Source organism: Garra rufa, chromosome 2, assembly GCF_049309525.1.
Source record: "Garra rufa chromosome 2, GarRuf1.0, whole genome shotgun sequence".
Lineage (NCBI taxonomy): Eukaryota > Metazoa > Chordata > Actinopteri > Cypriniformes > Cyprinidae > Garra > Garra rufa.
The window spans coordinates 9,013,424-9,036,051 of record NC_133362.1 but is presented as its reverse complement, the minus strand read 5'-3'; the positions used below and the strand labels follow the sequence as shown (position 1 = coordinate 9,036,051).

The 22,628-nt window shown below is 35.0% G+C and overlaps 1 protein-coding gene across 1 annotated transcript in view; it reads right to left on the bottom strand.

The window, feature by feature from the left end:
- Positions 1 to 22,628, bottom strand: part of LOC141325839 (runt-related transcription factor 3-like) — a 37,792-nt gene that overhangs the window by 4,735 nt on the left and 10,429 nt on the right. Inside the window, exon 3 of the mRNA XM_073834569.1 lies at positions 693 to 937. Within this exon, the coding sequence (XP_073690670.1) occupies positions 693 to 937 (245 nt within the window). The remainder of the gene's footprint in view (positions 1 to 692; positions 938 to 22,628) is intronic.

The following is a 22,628-nucleotide window of genomic DNA, read 5'->3' as shown; positions in this document are numbered from 1 at the left end:
TTACGTTCGCATTGTGCACGGTTGTAATTTATATATACACTAAATATAAAAATAAATACAATTTAGATATTAACAACAGTAATGATTTTGCAAATTAAACATTATAAGTGGAATAACGTTACTGTTAGCCGTGATTATTATAATATTGCAAGAGGCCTATTTCAAATTGAACAAATACATTAATAAAAAAAAATAGATAATTATCATAGAAATGAAAGGACGTGCTCAGTATTTTGTTTTCATCTTCTGTTAATATTATCAGTCAAGTATGCTAGGATGATATTCAGAAACAAATCTGCTTATAAAATTATTTAGTTACTTTCAGGTAAATAGACTTTTAAAAGTAATTTTTGTCAGTAAATTAATTTCCAGAAGACTAACTGGTGAGCTCGGATCGCGCCATCGATTTGACGACCCTAGTTAACCAAATGTTAGATATTTTACTCTGTGTATAAAAACACATTTTGTTTTGAGGGTATTCTACGTAAATATGTGAGAAGTGATAAATAATGACAGAACTTACAGTTTTTTTGTACCATTTGTACCGGATTCTAACGGAAAACGCTCGAACATCATACCGTTGCTATGGTTATCTCTTCAGGAGAGCGCGAATTTTATTCACTTGTGAATTAACGTTAACTGACAACGCCATTGAAATAAGTTATATTATAGAAATGAATATTTTAGCCTACCTTAAAAGCCACAGGCAAAGTTTTGTTGCACCTCCAGTGTGACGGCAGGACCGAGCAGAGAAAGTTGGGGCTGTCGGTGCGCACCAGCTCTCCAGCGTGATCCGCCAAAACGTCCACCACGGAGCGGCTCTCCACTGGCCGCCCGCCCCGCAGCGGACCCGGTGCGTTCATACTCGGGCTTTCGGTCACTTTGGCGCACGGGAACGAGGCGGAGGGCGGCGTGAACCGTCTGCTCGTGCTCGGGTCTACAGGAATATGCATCACAACAGATTACAAATGAGACCCCGTGAAGAGCTCAGGCACCCAGATGGGGTAAGTACAGCAAGTCCGTGATAGTGGACGTGGAAAACTCCTCCGTGACCGTTCAGTGCAGAAGCGCTTGAGTTTCCCACTGACTTCAGCAAAAACCAAGAAACCGCAAGTGCACACACATATGCTCTTGCGCTGCAAGATGAAAGGAATACGCAGTAAAAAAAAACACAAAACTGACACAAGTAAGTTATGCTTCTCAAATAATATGAAACTATTATTCTAAAGCTACTTATTAAACCGCATTTATTCCAGAGTGTGTAACATTACAGCAGGTGTGTGCGCTCCTCCTGGATGTCAGTTTTACTTTCAGTCCTATCAGTCCAGAGTCTCTGAAAATAAAGTCCACACAAATTAATCCAGACGAGTTGCAATGAAGTCCGGTTTAGTTCTCAAATATTCTGCTTCCAACTGAATGCTTAGGCGTAAAAGTGAGTTTAAAATAGAAAAAAGTTTGTGGTCGTCAGACGAACGGGCTTGCACAAGCTGCGCTCCGCGCTCTGCAGACAAGAGTTATTTACTCATCTCATTATAGCCTGAAGTGCGCTACGCGCTTCGCCAATCAGCGTTCAGGGCCGGGTTTAGTCGACCAATCAGCGAGCAGGGCTGGGTTTGATGCTTCCATTAAACGCGCCGAAGAAAAACTGAAAGCTCCTCTATTATCAGCCATATACTTAATGAACAATCAATAGGGCTAAATATTTCAATCCTCTCCTTACATGTTAGGGCACATAATGGATTAAGGTTTAGAGTCTGCCAGGTGTAACCTTAAAAAACCACAGACAAAAATTAAAATATCTTTTGTTGCTATTCAGGTCTGTGTGCCATGTTGTTTAATCTAGGCTATGTAAAACAAATAATGTAGGGTATTTAGCACTCCAGGAGCAGTTAATTAACATTAATTGTCACAACACAAACACAAATTAAGTTAAAAACAGTTGCAATAACAATTAAGCAGAATGCTCAAATTGTAGCCTAATAGTATTTTTTTTTATTATTATTATTTTTTTTTTTTGCACAGGAAAAACTGAAAACGTCTTTCCCAATTAATTTTCTAATAACTAACGGTTTTACTCCATCATAACAGAACAACGATAATTATGCTAATGGATTTTATAAGTCTCATACATGGTATTTAATTAGAATCTAATGAGTTCTTGTGTGGTTGACACACCCTGAGTTCACACTGTCGCCACTAGTTGGCGCATGTGTCGTTTAAAAACTTTTCAGCGGCGCCTCGGAAAGCGAATTAAAGCACATTAAACTAACACTGAATGGGAGGGAAAAAGACAGAGAGAGGGAGACAGACTGAAAGAAAAAAAAACAGAGAGGCAGAAATAAAGCGATTCTCGCAGCTACGGTTGGGCATCTGAATGAATTCATTTTTATCTGTTTTTTTTGTTTGCTTGTTTTTTAATGGTTATTGATGATGCACAAAATGTCCTTACGCGGCTTGTAAGAACACGAGAAAAACAAACTAATTAATTGACTGATTAACAAATCCTAAACGCATTGTTCACGGTTAGTGAACTGGGAAAAGCACGTCTTATTTCCCTACAAACTGCTAAAATAATCATTTATTTATTTACTAACATTTATATACATTTATACAATTTCAAAAAATGTGCATAAAATTAAATTTATTAGTTTTCCTCAGCACGGCTGAAACTAAATGCAATCAGAAAGAACAGGCTGTTTATTTACAATCTTCAATTCGCAACACAAATTAAGCAATTGTTATTAATTAATTACTATGATATAAATGTTTGTAAACGTTTTCTATATAAAACGATATAATTTATTACAATTTACCGTGGTTCACATTTTAGCAGTCGATTAATTCGTAACAGTAATTTAATACATTTCATGCTGCTTGTTTTCGTTCTTTTATTGCCTCATTCTTTGAGAGAAAGAGGGAGTGTATGTTTCAGAGTTATATATGTGCAGTGAGCTTGAGGTTTAGCTCTTGTTGGCAGGATTCGTGCCAGAAATCTGCGGGTTCACATACTAAAGATGAGCTCAGTTTGAAACCAGCGTTTGGTTGCATGAAGAGAACATCTCATTAGAACAAACAAAAACAAAACAAACATGCGTCTTTAATAATTAGAATTCATATAGCTACTATAAAAGACAACAGCCATGTAAACGCAATAATAATAATAATACGTATTATTATTATTATTATTATTATTATTATTATTATTATTATTATTATTATTATACGAAAACCTAAAAAAGTTAAGAATCCGCTTGTTATATTTTTTATGTTATCGCAGAGTTTTTTGCTGTTAAACCACTGATGTTTATTTTCATCTCCATGTGGGGAAATAATGTGAATATAGCCTAGAAAGGAAGTCAAAGTCTCACCCACACTAATGGTCTAAGAGAGCAAAAAAATTTGCACATTATCCACCATCTCAAGATCATTAGCATGTTTCATCAACATCTGCTCGAAAGACCTATTGCGAATGTCTTCCTCTTTTCACGCCTTCCATCCGCCCGTTGCACTGAGTAACTGTTGTCGAAATAGACGCAAATGTTGACATGTATTGCACACAGCCTAAAGACTTTAAATAAACTAGGATATTTTAATTATTCACACAAATGCAATAACTGAGTCACACTTTACATTACAGCGTGCCTGTTGTTATACTAGCAAATACAAATTATTTCTAATAAACAATAAGAATGCATTTAAAAGAAGTGCATTGCTGCATCTTGCTTGTTCTAATTAATAAATCAATTTTAGGGCATATATGTGACTCTGAACCACAAAACCAGTCATAAAGGTCAGTTGTTTGAAATTGAAAGTACATCATCCAAATAACGCTGAAATACATCGGAATAAATAAGCTTTCCATTGATGTATGGACAACTACTTGAAAATGTTTGGAATCTGAGGGTGGAAAAAATCTAAATATTGAGAAAATCGCCTTTGAAGTTGTCCAAATGAAGTTCTTATTAAGAATTAAATTTTCATATATTTACAGTAGGAAATTTAACAAATATCTTCATGAAACATGATTTTTAGGCAATAGCCTAATGATTTTTTGCATAAAAGAAAATTCTATAACTTTGACCCATACAATGTATGCTTGGCTATTGCTATAAATATACCCGTGTTACTTAAAACTGGTTCTGTGGTCCAGGGTCACATATGTTGTAGCCTAATATATGTGTGCTATATAGGCCTGATATGTGTAGACAAATTTTAAACGCCTGCTAAATGGCTAAATGTAAATATAAAGGTAATTTTGGGGGCGCAATCCGTCGAAGTTCGTCTCGGGCAGCGCAAATTATCCTCTGGCGCCACTAGAACAGTTTTCTAAACGCCAGTCATATAAACCTATATGCTTCTATGAAAAAAAAAGAATAAACACAGTAACATAAATTGTTATCCTGAACACGAACGTGCCAAGAAGCCTCCCCAAAGCTGGTCAGGGGTCGTTGTGCATGCATATATCGGTGATATTTCAGCATCTGTTCATTATTAATACGTGACCGCACTCGCTCAGACCGACTCCTGTCATATTCAGACTCCGCGCGCAGTTTCTACGGTTACAGTCGCGCGGCAACGCGCCCTCCTTAATGACGCGCGTCCCTCTGATATGTGATCTGAGAGGCGCAGCTTACAGCCCGCGTCAAATGCACATCCAGTAATCAAGCGCTGAGAAATGATGTGAGCGGATACAAAGAGGCACAAGCTCTCCAAAACAGCATAAAGTTCAAACTATGAAAAATATTCCATGCACAGACTCCGAGCGCACCAACATGCCATCATTCTTTAAGGGTACAATAGGGTTAAATGCCTCCAGGAGATCTTTTGATTTGTTTTGTTTTTTATGTTCTCCCCAAACGCAACAAAAACTACAACAACTCTTTTTTAAACTTGTTTGTCACTATGCATTGCACAAGCATCCTGATTCATGAAGTTATTGCATGCAACGTCTAAATGTTGATTTCGAGGTAACGTGATCTGTCTAGTACTAAACATGTTGCAGATAATGAGAAACCCTGAAAATATCATACATTTTGAGAACAAAAGAAAATATTTTGTCTGAACACTGAAAAAGGGAATCCCCCTATGCATTTACAGAAAGTACAAAAAAAACTTGGCTAATATACGGTAAGTTGCTCAGTTGTGAATGTTCTCACGTCATGACTTATGAAATTGCAAAAAACAAAAGCAATGCAAGACTAATCAAAAATTAAGTTTTGATATATTTATGGTAGGAACTTTACAAATATCTTCATGGAACTTTATCTTTATTTAATATCTTAATAATTTTGGGCATAAAAGAAAAATCTATAATTCTGACCCATAAAATATTATTGTATTTTTGGCTATTGCTGGTTTTGTTGTCCAGGGTCACAAATGCTATTAAATCTTATGATTCAAGTAAAACCCCATATACTTTATTTTAGATAGGTATAATACAATAAACTATTAAATTCCGCAAAGAGGTTTATAAAACTACAAATATGTAAAATAATTCCAAAGGCCAGAATCCAAAGACTCCACTTGGGAGGGAGGAAAAAAAAACACTGTGGCCAAAAGCACCACCAAAAAGACTTTGGTTGGCACAGGATCGATACAGTATGCCTGAACGGCAACAAATTGCCTTTCATAATTGTGAGGGAAAAGATTTATTGCAAAGGACGTGCAAAGTGGGCTTACACTGACTGCTTCAATCACAATGGAGATAAATTTGTAATATATGTGCATACACTAACACTGTGCCTACTGTACTACTAAAAACATGATTCGTATGAGACATTTGAGAGGTTATGAAATGCCAAAAGTGGTTGAATAAACAGACAAAACTGGTTAACCATTTGCTGAAGTGGTTCTTTAGAAGTTATTCCAAAAATATCATGCATTTGTTGCAAATCATTTTTGCCCTCATATCTACCAAAATCAATAACTAGAGGCTTTTCGCCACAGGTTTCATCATAAAAACTTCAATCAAACAACATATTTACTAAACTATTTTGATGCAGATTTTGTGGTTCAAGAAGTACAGTTGAGGTCAAAAGTTTACATACACCTTTCAGAATCTGCAAAACATTAATTATCTACTTAAATAAGAGGGATCATACAAAATGCATGTTATTTTTATTTGGTACTGACCTGAATAAGATATTTCACATAAAAGACATTTACATATAGATCACATGAAAAAATAATAGTTGAATTTATAAAAATTACCCTGTTCAAAAGTTTACATACACTTGATTCTTAATACTGTGTTTTTACCTGAATGATCCACAGCTGTTTTTTTTTTCTTTTTTTGTTTAGTGATAGTTGTTCATGAGTCCCTTGTTTGTCCTGAAGTTAAACTGTCTGCTGTTCTTCAAAAAATTTTTTACAAGTCCCACAAATTCTTTGGTTTTTCAGCATTTTTGTGTATTTGAACCCTTTCCAACAATGACTGTATGATTTTGAGATCCATCTTTTCACACTGAGGACAACTGAGGGACTCATATGCAACTATTACAGAAGGTTCAAATGCTCACTGATGCTCCAGAAGGAAAAACTATGCATTAAGAGCCGGGGGTGTAAACTTTTGAACAGAATGAATGTGTACATTTTTCTTATTTTGCCTAAATATCATATTTTTTTTCATTTAGTACTGCCCTTCAGAAGCTACAGAATATACATGTTTCCCAGAAGACAAAATAAGTTAAATTGACCCTGATCCTCAAATACAAAAAAATTAAATTCACCCCCAGCTTTTAATGCGTCATGTTTCTTTCTGAAGCATCAGTGAGTGTTTGAACCTTCTGTAATTGTTGTATACGACTCTCAAACAGATCTCAAAATCAGAGTCATTGTTGGAAAGTGTTCAAATACACAAAACCACTGAAAAACCAAAGAATTTGTGTGACCTAAAGGATTTTTTTTGTTTGATTAACTCTTCAGGACAAGCAAGGGACAATTATCACTAAATAAAAAAAATAATTCATGTAACAACATATTATTAATAATCAAGTGTATAAACTTTTGAACAGGGTCATTTTTATAAATCCAACTATTATTTTCTCTTGTGGACTATGTAAACGTCTTTTACATAAAATATCTTATTCAGGTCAGCACTAAATAAAAAAAATAACACGCATTGTGTATGATCTCTCTTATTTTGGTCAAATAATTAACATTTTGCAGATTCTGCATGGTGTACGTAAAATTTTGACCTCAACTGTATATAACTGTATATAAAAAAGCTCCACATTTTTCCTAAATGTAGGCTTTTCACTCCATTGCACTCTTTAAGTAGTGACAAAGATGTTAAACAGTTCACATGCCAAACTAAATCCACTCTTTATCCAATAGCAAGTCAAAAGTAACTTCATACGCCTCTAAGGTTAATGTTGAAAGCATCCGCGCACACACACACACACACACAAACGAACCCATTTAGATTTCATGCAAAAGCAACACGACAATCTGAGGAATACTGAATCTGAAGAAACCACAGATATGTGCCCAAACGTTTTGCACTGGTAAAACATTACTTCATTAGTCATCACCCCCCAAATACACACACACACACACACACACACACACACACACACACACACACACACACACACACACACACACACACACACACACACACACACACACACACACACACACAGGCCTCCGTACCCGCAGATAAAAATCAAATCGGGGCATAAAATGCTGACATAAGTCTGTGGATTTGCTATCTTCCCCCCTCTGTGGGCGGCAGCACATTTCTTTACGTTTACAAATTACAGAGGGAGCAAGTCTGGAAGCCGCAGAGAGCATTCCTTCCGTACAGTGTCTCCTTGTGTTTCAGCTGCGGGTTTGTCTGCCTGAGAAAGCAGCACGGATGACCTGCAGTCAACTCTAAATCTCCCGTTTACACGCTTGAATTTCAGCCCCACCTCATATCAGGTGTCCCCAATGACATCATCGCAGCGTCCTAAACATCTAAAGCGCAACGCATCTTTGTCAAGTCTTCGTCATGTCATCTTTCATTTTCATTTTCATCGCATGCATACTAATACTCAAACTCATGTGAGGAAAAATAACAGCAATGCACAATGCTCATATTAATAGAATATGTAAACACGCTCTCGGTACTGTTGACTGTCATGAAGCTTAGTTTACCGCCTTTTGTCAAATACAGTGAAGCCTGCGGTGAATGATTCACTCTAAGCTGTAATTTGTTTTATATTTTAAGTAAAGCGTGTCAGATCAAAGCATATTTCGCTGATGGATGATTCTGAATTGTTATTGTGCTGAAATATTACAGATGACGCCATTCGCAACGTATATGGATCTTTTCAGAGAATGTAAAACAAACAATTATTTTGTATTTCTGTCCAGAAGTGCTCCCTCTCACACAGAGCACAAAATTAAAGCCATATTTGCTTATAAGGATGAATAAACTTCAAAAGACTTCAAAAAACACATTACTCAATGAAATATCTGATGGGTTCAGATGTCAATATGACACCAGTCTTCTCAATTTCTCATGCATTAATTAAGGTACAAATACAATTTTGTGCATTTTTGCATTGCTTGAAACTTCTGAAGTAGTAACTTCTGAATGAAAATTACACACCAAATTATTAAGTGTATCTGTTTTACAGCAACTAAAAATGCTTAGATGCTGAGATGTTTTACGTGACATAATACTGAAAATGCACGATGAATCGTGTCACCAAAACAGTCTGTTTTTCATGGAGCATGCAGGAAGTGTTTTACAGAGAGAGATCTGAGTTAATGTTTGCGGTAGAAAAGTACAAAGATTTATTACGCTGTTAGGAGTATTAAGACTCCGCAGTAAGTAAATGCCTCCCTTGAGAGATAAATCAAATGCTGTTTTATGGAGATATGTGCAATTTCAATGTCATTTCCTCTTTTAGTTGGATTTGGACTAACTTCATGGTGGTACAGTCGTCCTACTGGCCCCTAGAGGAGGCATGTGCATCAGTTGAAGCTTCTGAAACATCACTGGCGGGAGACACAGGAAACATCAGTAAAGAGTAAGATCTGATTTGCACACATTACATATGCTCACAGTCTCCCTAGCTCTTTTTACTTGTTTAAATGTGCATTAACATCAACTCGGTTTTGAGTTTAATAGCATTTTGATTAATCAAGTTGGATGTCAAACACATGCAAGAACATTTGCACCCACGTTCACACAGAGAGACTCACTGCATCACTTTCACTTTGTCACTCTCACTGCATGTCCGATGATGTGGCATTTCATCTCTAATTGAAAGTAATTGTGTATTTAAAAAAGTCTTTAGCAGTTAAACCCACAAAGAAGTGCTTTATCACATTTCAAATGTGCAGAGGAAGTTTACACACAGCTGCAAAACAAACCATTTAATTATAAGAGGGTGGAAAATGTGTAAACATTTACCAACATTATTGAATGTTAGGGAGTAAAAATAAAACGAATTAAAAAAAGACGAAGAATACACCGCACCAGTCTTGATATTACTTCTATAGTACTGAAAAAAATATTTCATTGCCGTAATAAACAGCAGACTGATTTTCCCAGCAAAATGTGCCTCTTTTAGCTCATATTGAAAACACTTGCCATTCCCAAGCCAAGAAGTCGCTTTCTCAGACTCTTCCAGTCTGCTCTTTTCAAAAAGTTCTTTCATATGTGGTCAGACAATGTACAGCGTTTCATTAAAATCATGCTGTTGACCAAGCACTTTTTGCTTCTGACTGTGGTTGACCAGCAGCATTCATTTATGAGTTCGCAACACATGAGAATCACCATGACTGTTGTACATCGGTGATGTCATTCGCACAGAGTCATCACCATTATCATACGCACACACAACCTTATAAAGTGGAATTTGTGTGTGTTTTGAGGGTTTCTTTAAAGACCTCTTCTTAAGGATAAGCCTTACACTTAAAATAAACTATAAGGTAGTTAGGCACTTTTATAAAATGTATATATTATAATATATCATTTATCCTTTAAAGGCGAACTGTGCAATGCACCGCGAGCCACAAAATAGAAAAGCAAAATTATGATTGTTTTCAAACAGGTTTCTTAATAAATAGTTACTTCTGCCACCAATCAAACGTCATTGGTTTACTTAATGTAGCTGGGTTTGGCTGGTTGCGCTGCTTAAACACAGAGAGCAATGTTTTGAACATAGTGTCACAGTATTTATAAATGGTTTATTTTTTTTGTGAAGTATTTATAGTCTCTCCACATTAAGCTTGGATGAAAAATAGAATATTTAAGATATTACACAAACACCACCTTTAAAACTAAAAAGAGACAAAAAAAATTAGCGGAAAAAAAAAAAATCCCATATTTCTATATAATGCACTCTGGTGGAGATAATTCTGCTGGCGCACAGTTCTATTATGTGGCTCTATTTTTACAGCCGAACCGCAGTAATCCACCACCACCGCTGGGAAGTCTGACCCTCTAGAAAAACTTCAAAGCCCCTGGAAAAGACCCCCGAGCACAGCATAGAGATGTATTTTCAGACTTGTTGGAACCAATTTGATGGAGTAAGTGAGAGATGAGTTTCAGTGGGCACACGGTGGTCCCGCCCTGACAATAGATGGATGTACGGATGTCTTAATGAGGGAGACAGAGAGAACGAGATCCAGGGGTGACCTTGTGGTGGGGGCTAAATTTACACTCCACCCCACTGGCTCCCAAAATAAGCCACGTCCCGCTTTCAAAAATGCCCCTCGCCACAGCCGCCATAACTCAGGGCTTTCCCAAAACAAGAGCTCATGTGCCGGCAGCGTTAGGAAGTGTGTCTGCCTGCCAGCAACCGCTAGGGCCGTCCACCAGCGTCTGCTTACCACATTTTACCCGGAATACAATGCCCCTTTGTGTTTGCGTGCGGTGGGCCTTTCTCAGCCGGAACACACAGACAGAGGGAGAGAGACCGAGAAAAAGAGGGAAAAGGGAAGAAAGGCCGACTAGATAGATAGATCATTAAATTGAATAAAAGACAAACAGAAAGAAAAAGTAGACAGATGATCAATAGATAGCTAGATAGATAGATTGATAGATAGAACAACAAATTGACAGAGTGATAAAACAAATGAAAGAATGAATAAAGAAACAAATGATAAGATGTTAAGACGGACGAAAAACGATAGATAGATAGATAGATAGATAGATAGATAGATAGATAGATAGATAGATAGTTAGATAGATAGATAGATGAAAAATAGATGGAAGATAGATACGAACAATAGAATAATAGACGGAATGATAGAGTGACTGAGAGAACGAACAAAAAAATGAACAAATGACAAATCGATAGATGATATAACGAATCATACAACGAACGATAGATAGATTGATAGGTAGAATGATGGAATGAACAAGAGTGAATGAATGAACAAACAAACGACAGATAGATAGATGATAGAATGAATGACAGAACTAACGACAGAACGAACGAACGATAGATTGATAAGTAGAATGATAGAATGAATAAGAGTGAACGAACAAACAAACAAAAAAATGACAGATAGATGATAGAATGAATGATACAACTAACGATATAACGAATGAACGATAGATTGATAGGTAGAATGATAGAGTGAATAAGAGTAAACCAATGAATGAATGACAGATAGATAGATAGACAGACAGATGACAGAATGATAGAATGAACGATAGAACAAACAATAAAATGATAGATAGATTGATAGGTAGATAGAATGACAGATTGATAGATAGATGGAGTGAACGATAGAAAAAACGATTGATTGATTGATTGATAGGTACAATGATGGAGTGAACAAGAGTAAACAAATAAACAATAGATAGATAGATAGATAGATAGATAGATAGATAGATAGATAGATAGATAGATAGATAGATAGATAGATAGATCTAACAATAGAACAAATGATAGATAGATTGATAGGTAGAATGATAGAGTGAATAAGAATAAACCAGTGAATAAATGACAGATAGATAGATAGATAGATAGATAGATAGATAGATAGATAGATAGATAGATAGATAGATAGATAGATGGAGTGAACAATAGAATGAACAACAGATCATATAATGGTGTGAATGAGAGAATGAACAAAAACAAACGAACGAATAACAAAACGATAGATGATAGAACGAATGATAGAACTAATGATAGAACGAATGATAGAATGAACGATAGATTGATAGGTAGAATGATGGAGTGAACGAGAGTAAACAAATAAATGCTAAATAAGGTGAATGAGAGTGAATGAACAAACAAACAAACAAATGACAGATAGATAGATGATAGAACTAATGATAGAATGAACGATAAATAGATTGATAGAATGATAGAGTGAATGACAGATAGATAGATAGATAGACAGACAGACAGACAGACAGACAGACAGACAGACAGACAGACAGACAGACAGACAGACAGACAGACAGACAGACAGACAGATAGATAGATAGATAGATAGATAGATAGATAGATAGATAGATAGATAGATAGATAGATAGACAGACAGACAGACAGACAGACAGACAGACAGACAGACAGACAGACAGACAGACAGACAGACAGACAGACAGATAGATAGATAGATAGAGCGAATGACAGATAGATAGAACCACAGAAGGATAGACAGATGTTGTTCGATTCAAAAAGGGCATTTAAAACCGAGAGGAAAACAAAAGCTGTGCACAAAAGAAAAATGAAAGCATGATAAAGTGGTAGAAGAGAAAGAGGAGAAATGGTGTGAGATATAGGGGAGCTTTCATGTGGTCTCCTGCGGAATGCTGTCATTCATTCCCGCCTGCAACAAAAGCCACATGTTTATCTTTTTTTTTTTGTTCAGACGAAGTGCTCCATCTCGCGAGCGTCTGAAAGGGAGGAGATATGCCGTATATGAAAGGAATGAGGGAATTAAAAAAGTAGGTCGACATAAAACAGAGGAATTCATCAAAACAGCACACTTGTCAGAGCATGTGCACACAAGTGTATGCGGTCAACACTCATGATTATGTTGATGCAGATTTTCTGACTGCAACACACCAAGCGCTGTAGTGCGTAATATGGTGCATGATACACCACGGTCATGGGTTCGATTCCTAGGGAATGCATGAACTTATAAAATCCAAATTTCTGCCTGTGTAGTTTTTGACTTGTCATCTCTTGTGGCATGTTTGTAAACTCAGTTACAGTGCTGGAAGGTGTCGTTCTGTGCTGTTATTTGAGTTAATCAATCCAAGAGCATGTAAAGTTTCTGCCATTGCGTTGATTAAAGACAAAGCTCTAAAACGAGCTCGTTAACAGACTCGCTGCATGTTTAATCACTCATAATGGCCTCGCCAAGTTTGACTTCCTATCAGTGGCCCGTAAATAAAAAGATAAGAGTGTTTTCACACCGCTGAGCTCATTTTTGCTGGCAAACATGGGAATAAATGTAAAAATAATGAACCTTTAAAACATTACAACATTACTAATCATTTAAAGTAACAACTTATAAATCATATACGGAATTAAAAATTACTTGCCAGCTGGTCTGTGATCTCTTTAGGAAATGCAACATAATAAATAAGGTAAAGATAATGAGCGATTCAAATCAAAGACACATACTAAATGCGTACTGAAGAAAACATCTGTTGCGAATAAATATTTCTTGCATTAGGGCACCTAATGACAATATGAATAATAGCTATTTTATTTTTATTCAATTATATTTCTACAATAAATATATGGTATCATATATTATAATACATTAGAATATTATTATAATAAAAATGTAATTTACTCAAATTTCAGATCAATTTTCTCAGTTCATGTGAAATAAAGCAGGGATTGTTCCTGTAAAATTTTGACTTTAAAGTCACTTCCTAAATTTGGTTTTCACACTTTCAGAGAGCTAACAATACATAGATAGATAGATAGATTAAACGATCGATTGATAGAGTGATAGAACGATAGATAGATAGATGATAGATAGACAGAATGACAGAACAATACATAGACAGATAGACAGATTAAACGATAGATAGATAGATAGATAGATAGATAGATAGATAGATAGATAGATAGATAGATAGATAGATAGATAGATAGATAGATAGATAGATAGATAGATAGTTAGATAGATAGATGAAGTGAACAATAGAATGAACAACAGATAGATCATATAATGGAGTGAATAAGAGAATGAACAAACTAACAAACGAATGACAAATTGATAAATGATAGAAATGCAACATAATAAATAAGGTAAAGATAATGAGCGATTCAAATCAAAGACACATACTAAATGCGTACTGAAGAAAACATCTGTTGCGAATAAATATTTCTTGCATTAGGGCACCTAATGACAATATGAATAATAGCTAGTAAAAAAAAGTAAAATTTTATTTTTATTCAATTATATATATACAATAAATATATGGTATCATATATAATAATACATTAGAATATTATTACAATAAAAATGTAATTTACTCAAATTTCAGATCAATTTTCTCAGTTCATGTGAAATAAAGCAGGGATTGTTCCTGTAAAATTTTGACTTTAAAGTCACTTCCTAAATTTGGTTTTCACACTTTCAGAGAGCCAACAGTTAAACGAAGCATGGAATGTCCAACAGGAAGTGACAGTGTGAATATTTGTCATGAAGTTTTCTAGATACAGGGAAATCGCCAAGTCATCATTGTGACAGAGCGAGTCAGCAGCATGCTGTCTGTCATCTGTCTGCAAAAATGAAAGAAAGTGTGAGAGATTTCGCAACTCGTACAGTACGTATGTGTGTCTGCATGGGAATGTCGTGAGAGTGATCCAGACAGCCTGACCAGAGTCCAGACACAGAAGGACACAGGAATGGGAAGAGAGAAAGCGTGAGTGTGTGTGTGTGTGTGTGTGTGTGTGTGTGTGTGTGTGTGTGTGTGTGTGTGTGTGAGGGGGAATCCCTGTCTGTTCGTCTGGGGCTTTTCCTCAGAAAAGGAACTGCTGCAACTCCATAAACACACAAGCACACTCGCTGTTTTATCTCAGGTCAAGCGCACGCGTGCAATTGAAGATTAAATTATGCCAGACATGCTCAAATTAAAACTAAAACTAGTTCACTAGTGAAACTAAAATTACTACCTCATCAGATGAATGAAAAGGCTGTCTTCCAAGTTCCCTATAGTTTATGAACTGTTCAAAGATACTAGATTACTATAGTTTAAAGGCTGCCCATCTAAAATACACACTTTGTGCAGAGTAGCTTCATAAAATTGGGTGTTTGTCTATTTAGATTATAACTTCACAGTCAGCATGAAATCAAAACGGAGCCTATAGTGAGAAAAAAATGGCGTAGAAACAATTTTCACTCAGAAATTGCAAGTAAGTAAAATTTGAAGTAGAAAAACTGAAGTAGTATTTATTTCAATAATGTATACTAACAGTCGAAAGTTTTTGAACAGTACGATTTTTCATGTTTAAAGACTTAAAGTCTCTTCTGCTCACCAAGCCTGCATTTATTTGATCCGAATTACTGCAAAAACAGAACTTTGTAAAAATATTTATACTATTTAAAATAACTGTTTCCATTTTAATATATATTTAAAATGTAATTTATTCTGGTGATTAAAGCTATATTTTCTGCATCATTACTCCAGTCTTCAGTGTCACATGATCCTTCAGAAATCATGCTGATTTGCTGTTTGATAAACATTTTTTATTATTCTTATTAATATTTAAAACAGTTAAGTACATTTTTATTTTTCAGGATTCTTTCATGAATAGAAATATCCTAAGATCAGCATTTATTAAAAAAAAAAAAGCTATTGTATTGTAACATAATACACTATATCATTCAAAAGTTTGGAGTCAGTATAATTTTTTGGGGGGAAGAAATTATAGAAATTAAAAATTTTATTTAGCAAGGATGCTTTAAATTGATCAAAAGGATTATAAAGACATTTATAATGTTACAAAAGACTTCTATTTTAGATAATTACTGTTCTTCTGAACTTTCTATTCATCAAAGAAACCTGAGAAAAATTCTACTCAGCTGTTTTCAACATAAAAATAATAATAATAATAATGTTTTTTTTAGCAGCATTGAGAATATTAGTATGATTTCTGAATGATCATGTGACTGGAGTAATGATGCTAAAATTCAGCTTTGAAATGTAAGGAATAAATTACATTTTAAAATATATTCGAATAGAAAACAGTTATTTTAAACAGTAAAAATATTTCAACATTTTACTGTTTTTGCTGTACTTTGGATCAAATAAATGCAGGCTTGGTGAGCAGAAGAGACTTAAAAAAAAAACATTAAAAAATCTTACTGTTCAAAAACTTAGTAAATATTCCTGGTTTTATTGTGGGTGATTCATCTATTCAAGTTATTCCAAATAAAAAATATTTTTTATCCATGTAATAATTCATGTTTATATTTATAATTATTTACTCCACCAGTTTCTGGACATCACCAAACCATCCAAAACTTTTCTCTCAAATGCCAAACAATATAAAAATAATTTTTAAAATTAAAAATACATTTTACATACATTTAATAAATTACTTTAATTCCCTTTGTAACTGTTTGCTAAATTTACCTGCGATTTCCGACTGTTTCTACACTTTTTTTGTTTTACAATCCAATCAACACCTTTAACATAAAATGCAGAATAAGCATAAAAATAAATAATCATTTTCTTGATTAATATCCACTTTCATTGTAAGAAAAAGAGCAGCTTGGACATTCTGCCTAATATCTCCTATTGTGATTCACGGAGAAAGAAAAAAACAGATTTGACTATTCAGATGTGACCCCTTTTTAAAACCATATCTTATATAGGGCATGATTTTAACTGGAGTGAACCACAAATGCACTGAAAACACATCTGAAATAATTCACTGAAAAGTTGTTTCCTTTCACGAAGACCAACCTGAAAATCTCCCATCACCCAGCGCAAGTCAATAAACCGCTTGTAAACAACTTCAGCTTTTTCTGGGAAGGGCGCCTTGGATTTAGCGAGCAGAGAAAAAAACAAAAAACAAAAAGGCAACAGAGAGAATCAAAAACTCATAACCTCGGGGCGACCATCATCTTATATCCTATCATTATCCTCATATTTTCAACGCCATAATTAACTTGTTTTATTGCACTCTGGCAAATAAGGGAGAGAGGAAGGGAGAGGTTTTGAAGACGATTAAGGATTTTTGTCTGTGTGTGTGAGAGTTCTCATGGTAGAAGAGTCTCCGTCGCGTATCAGTCTCGCACGCTTTCAGACGGATAATTGAGGCACTGATGACGCATCGGTCTGAGGTTTTAACGACAAATAAAACGATTGTGTGCAGACGCTTCAGGGCACCGTTTTAAAGAGGCAATGCAATCATTGCGAATTCTAATTTTCCATGTATTCCATTCATTCCTGACCAAACTTCGAAACAAGTTGCTTAAAGCCTCAGACTTTTAAACGACAAACATTTCTCATAGCAATGCTATATTTCATAATGATACACTGTTGTATATTTGAACCCATAGTTAAGATGCTTTGCAGTTTTGTGACAGCGGGTCTCTGAGGGTTAAAGTCCTAATGTGGAAATGTTCAAGTTACGCTGTGAAAACACAGTGTGAACTGGAGCTAAAAATGCGGCACTAATGTTCTTAGTGGTTTTGCATCTTGGTGGGGCCGTAGCAATAACAGTTATAGGGTGTGTTTGGGAGGATCTGTGTGTGTTTGCTCGAAAAGCCAAATGTTTGTTAGCTTCTCTGCGCTTTCATTCAGGTGTTGGGTGAGGTCTGAAAGTGATACTAATGGAAAATAAGCTTATCAGTGTTTAAGAGCAGGTGTCGAGCCGTGTGGTAAAAATACATGATTGCTTCTGTTAGTTTTCAAAGAAACAACAGCAAGAGCTAGGGATAACTAAACACTACAGAAGTTCAGAATGATGTTTTAATGGCGTACTGAAAAAGCAAAAGACATATAACATCAAACTGACTAGATCCTTCTCTGTCCATCTGATAAAATACTAGTGGTCTGTGGCTCTGAACGACTCAGTCTGCTTCAAATTTTATATTGCATGTTCTTATTACGGTAAAATTATTATAATTGTCCAATCTGTAAACACATCAAAGCAGGACTGCATTAATATCCCTCAAATATTCAGGTTTGGGTTTGTTCTAAACCTCTAACCCTATAAAATAAACCTTTGCAATTAATTCAGGCTCCATTCAAACTTTGCAGTCCTAATTTTATTATTATTATTATTTTTTCAATTTTGCAGTCCAATTGATCGTCTTTTTTTTTACAATTTGAATCTATTTTAAAAGTTTGAAAATCTCACATTTATCTGATTTCTCGTATCTTGAATTATGATACTGTCTTGTCTGTCTTGCATATACACTCTTAAAAATAAAGGTTCCAAAAGGGTGTTTTTGCAGTGATGCCATAGAAGAACCATTTTAGTTCCCCAAGGAACCTTTCAGTAAACAGTTCCTAAAAGAACCATTTTGAAGAACATTTTTTAAAATCTAAAGAACTTTTTCTTCATTTGAAAGGTTCCATGGATGTTCAAGGTTCTTCATAGAACCATTGATGCCAATAAAGAACCTTTAATTTTAAGAGTGTTTTTAAAGTAAATGTGTGGCTTGCACCACTTGTGGCACCAAATAGAATTGATGGCACCAAAAAAATGATAATAAATGACATTTAATTTCCATAATAATTAAAACATCTTCCCCAAACATAGTCTTGCACAAAAACACACCACTGGTTACCAGTTAAAAGTCTGAACACACTTTTCTCAATTGTTTCTCATGATCTTAAGGCTTCTGCTAAATTATTTCTACTTCTACTCTAAAAACTGCATGTTATTTTTTATTTAGTACTGACCTGAATAAGATATTTAGCATAAAAGACATTTATATATAGTCCACAAGAGAAAATAACAGTGGAACTTATAAAAATGGTCATTCAAAAGTTTGTTCATGAGTCCCTTGTTTGTCCTGCCTGCTGTTCTTCAGAAAAACCCTTCAAGTCCCACAAATTCTTTGGTTTTTCAGCATTTTTGTGTATTTGAACTTTTCCCAACAATGACTGTATGATTTTGAGATCCATCTTTTCACACTGAGGACAACTGAGGGACTCATATGCAACTATTACAGAAGGTTCAAACACTCACTGATGCTTCAGAAGGAAACACAATGCATTAAGAGCCAGGGGGTGTAAACTTTTGAACTGAATGAAGATGTGTACATTTTCCTTATTTTGCCTAAATATCTTTTTTTTTTTCATTTAGTACTGCCCTTCAGAAGCTACAGAAGATACTTGCATGTTTTCCAGAAGACAAAATAAGTTAAATTTAGCCTGAATTTACAAAGTTTTCACCCCAAACAGTGTGTTTTGCTCACTACTGTACGTTATTCCCATGCTTGCATTTGCATTATTTCACATTGTTGATAACTACGTGGATTCTCAAATGTGGAAAACAGTCACAATACAGAAAAAGTAGGTGTGTCCAGACTGGAAGTGCAGATGCTCCTTTACAGTTTATGACAATCTGTCATAATAGCTGTCAATTGTTGATGGTCACACTGAAAGTAGGGTGTAAACCTTTCAGTTCCTCTCACTCCACAATATTTTGACTTTAAAAACATAACATAAATAACATAGCATGTCACACCACTCCTAAACAAGTTCACTCCCACACATATCTTATCACTGTGTATTTTTATATGTAGATCTGCTACAGGCCGATAGTCATGCTATTCTGGGATGGAACACTTATAATTCAAGTGCATGGCATATTTAAAAGATTTTTTGCGCAAAGAAATTTATATTTTAATTCAGCCAGGATGCATTCAATTGATTAAAAGTGACAGTAAAGACATTTATAACGCTGCATATTCAAAAACATATCCAAATTCAAGTAAAAATGTATCTTAAGCAGCAAATCAACATATTACAATGATTTCTGAAGGATCATGTGACACTGAAGACTGCGGTAATGATGCTGAAAATTCAGCTTTGAATCACAGGAATAAATTACATTTTACAATATATTCAAATAGAAAACAGTTATTTTGAATTGTAATGATATTTCACAATTTTACAGTTTTTACTGTATTTTTATCAAATAAATGCAGCCTTGCTGAGCAAAACTGTTTTTCTTTTCTTAAACCTCACTGAAACCAAACATTTGAATGACAGTGTACCTTTATTTTTAAGAGTGTTTTTAAAGTAAATGTGTGGCTTGCACCACTAGTGGCACTAAATAGAACTGCAAAAAATGTTAATAAACGACATTTAATTTCCATAATAATTAAAACATTTTTCCCAAACATAGTCTTGCCCAAAAACACACCACTGGTTACCATTTAAACGTTTGAACACATTTTTTTCTCAAACCTTACTGAAACCAAACTTTTGAATAACAGTGTACATGTTTCTGCAATTCAGTTTTAAATGAGCTATTACATTTACTGTACATTTATTAAATTTCATTCTGCCTGAAACCTACAAATGAATGAATCACAAACATATGCAATTAGTCATAAGGAGAGACAATGAACAGCACTGCCATAAAAAGGTCACCAGTGGTGGAGAGAAAAGTTTCATAAGCATGAAACGAACTGTACTGTGAGACTGCAATCTCTCCTAATGGTCCATTACTCACTGGAACATGTGAGCTATAGAGATGTTAGATGCATTTATTTTAACATGCTCAGAGAATCAAACAGAAACTATTTTATGAGCATTTCCACTGAGCTTTCCAGTGCTGTGGATATTCTGGAAGTGTTCATCCTGCCTTCATGACGTCTGTTCCACTGCAGTGAGGGTCCCTCAAAAATAGCTCGTCTAGACATTATAAATGACATTGACATCCCTCTACCTCCTCATATCATGACAGATCGTTATGGAAGGACCACCGAACACCTCTTGTTCCTCAAACTCGCTGTGTGTTGTGGTAATGCGTTTCGCATACACCCAGGAATCGGCTTCACTCGCTGCTGTCACACACAATCACACACCCAGGCGCTGAAAACACACACCAACTCTGGGTGAACCCAATAGACTGCTGCCGCTGAATGGAGCGCACATACATGAAAAACACTTTTGATGCACACGCAATGACCTTTTCAAGGCCTAGTATTCTGGTTTACAAAAGACGTGCACTGGCTGTGTTCCAAAACCTACTGTAAGCAGCATTTTAAGGCTCGAAACTTATTTTGAATGGAAAATCTTCTAACTGCACACACTTGATTTTGTACATTGTTACATTCCAAAATATGTTGGAGTGTAATTTATAAATCAACTTTAGTATGCAATCAATGACAAAACGTATTTGTTGACAACCTTTTTTTTTTTTTGTGACTTACAAAAACACATAGACCTTCATGAGTTTTAATGCTTAGGGTTGCCAGATGTCAAGAGTTCAAATCCCTCTATTAGAGTTTTACTCTTAAAAGGGCATACTTTTGGCCCAGTATTTTATCTTCGCAAACTGGCAACTGTTCACACGCACTCTCTGCGGAAAAAAGCACTGATGAGCTGAAAACATCAACAAATGTTTTAGTTGGAGTCTATCGAGCTCCATTGAGATATTCTGCTCAAATTAATGTGTAGTCAGTCTGTGTTCCTTCAGACGGCCGACTATATCTGCCAGACCTTCTCAGTGAGGAACTGCAATAAATCCAAACATGGATGTGGTTGCCGAATAAGTGCACTTACGCAACCTTTGTGCCACAAGTCTTTTTTGTTGCTGCTTTAATAGAAAAACATGAATTTAATTTGGAATTACTGGAATTAATACAAGGAATGTCACTGTTTCAGCTTTTGAGAAAAGCCTCTGGGTTTTACCAGTTTTCATAGAGTTGACGTATGTTCATTTGCAGGATAATTTAATCAATCGGGAAAATAGAGGGGGTAAAATAATTCATGTGTATCAGGTGACATTCTTTTTATTTGTGCTTGTATGTGAAAGTGCAATAAATCTGATAAAAATGATCATTTAAGATAAACAACTGGGAAGTTTTCATTGACTAAAACTACACTAAAATGAATAGACTTTTAGTCAACTAAAACTTACTAAACATGGTAAGTGCCGTTCAAAATTTGGAATCAGTAAGGTTTGTGATGTTTTTTAAAAGTCTGTTATGCTCATCAAGGTTGCATTTATTTGATCATAAATACAGAAAAAAAAACTAATATTGCAAATGTTATTACAATATAACGTAATAATTTCTATTTTAATATGCTTTAAAATATAATTTATTCCTGTGATGCAAAGCTGAATTTTCAGCATCATTACTCAAGTCTTAAGGGTCACATGATCATTCAGACATCATTGTAATATGCTGATTTATTATTAAAATGATCAATGTTGGCAACAGTTGTGCTGCCAAATATTTGTTTGGAACCAGTTTCATTGATGAATAAAAAGAAAAGCATTTATTCAAAATATAAATCTTTAAAAAAAAATAAGTCTTTGCTATTACTTTTTATCAATTTAACACATCCTTACTGAATAAATGTACTAACAAAAAATGTTCTGATAATAAATCAGCATATTAGAATGATTTCTAGAATGTTACTGCAATGGTAATATAGCAAATTGTCTACTACTTTTTAAGCTGGAAGAATAGTTTAACATAATCATGCAAAAATCCAAATTGCA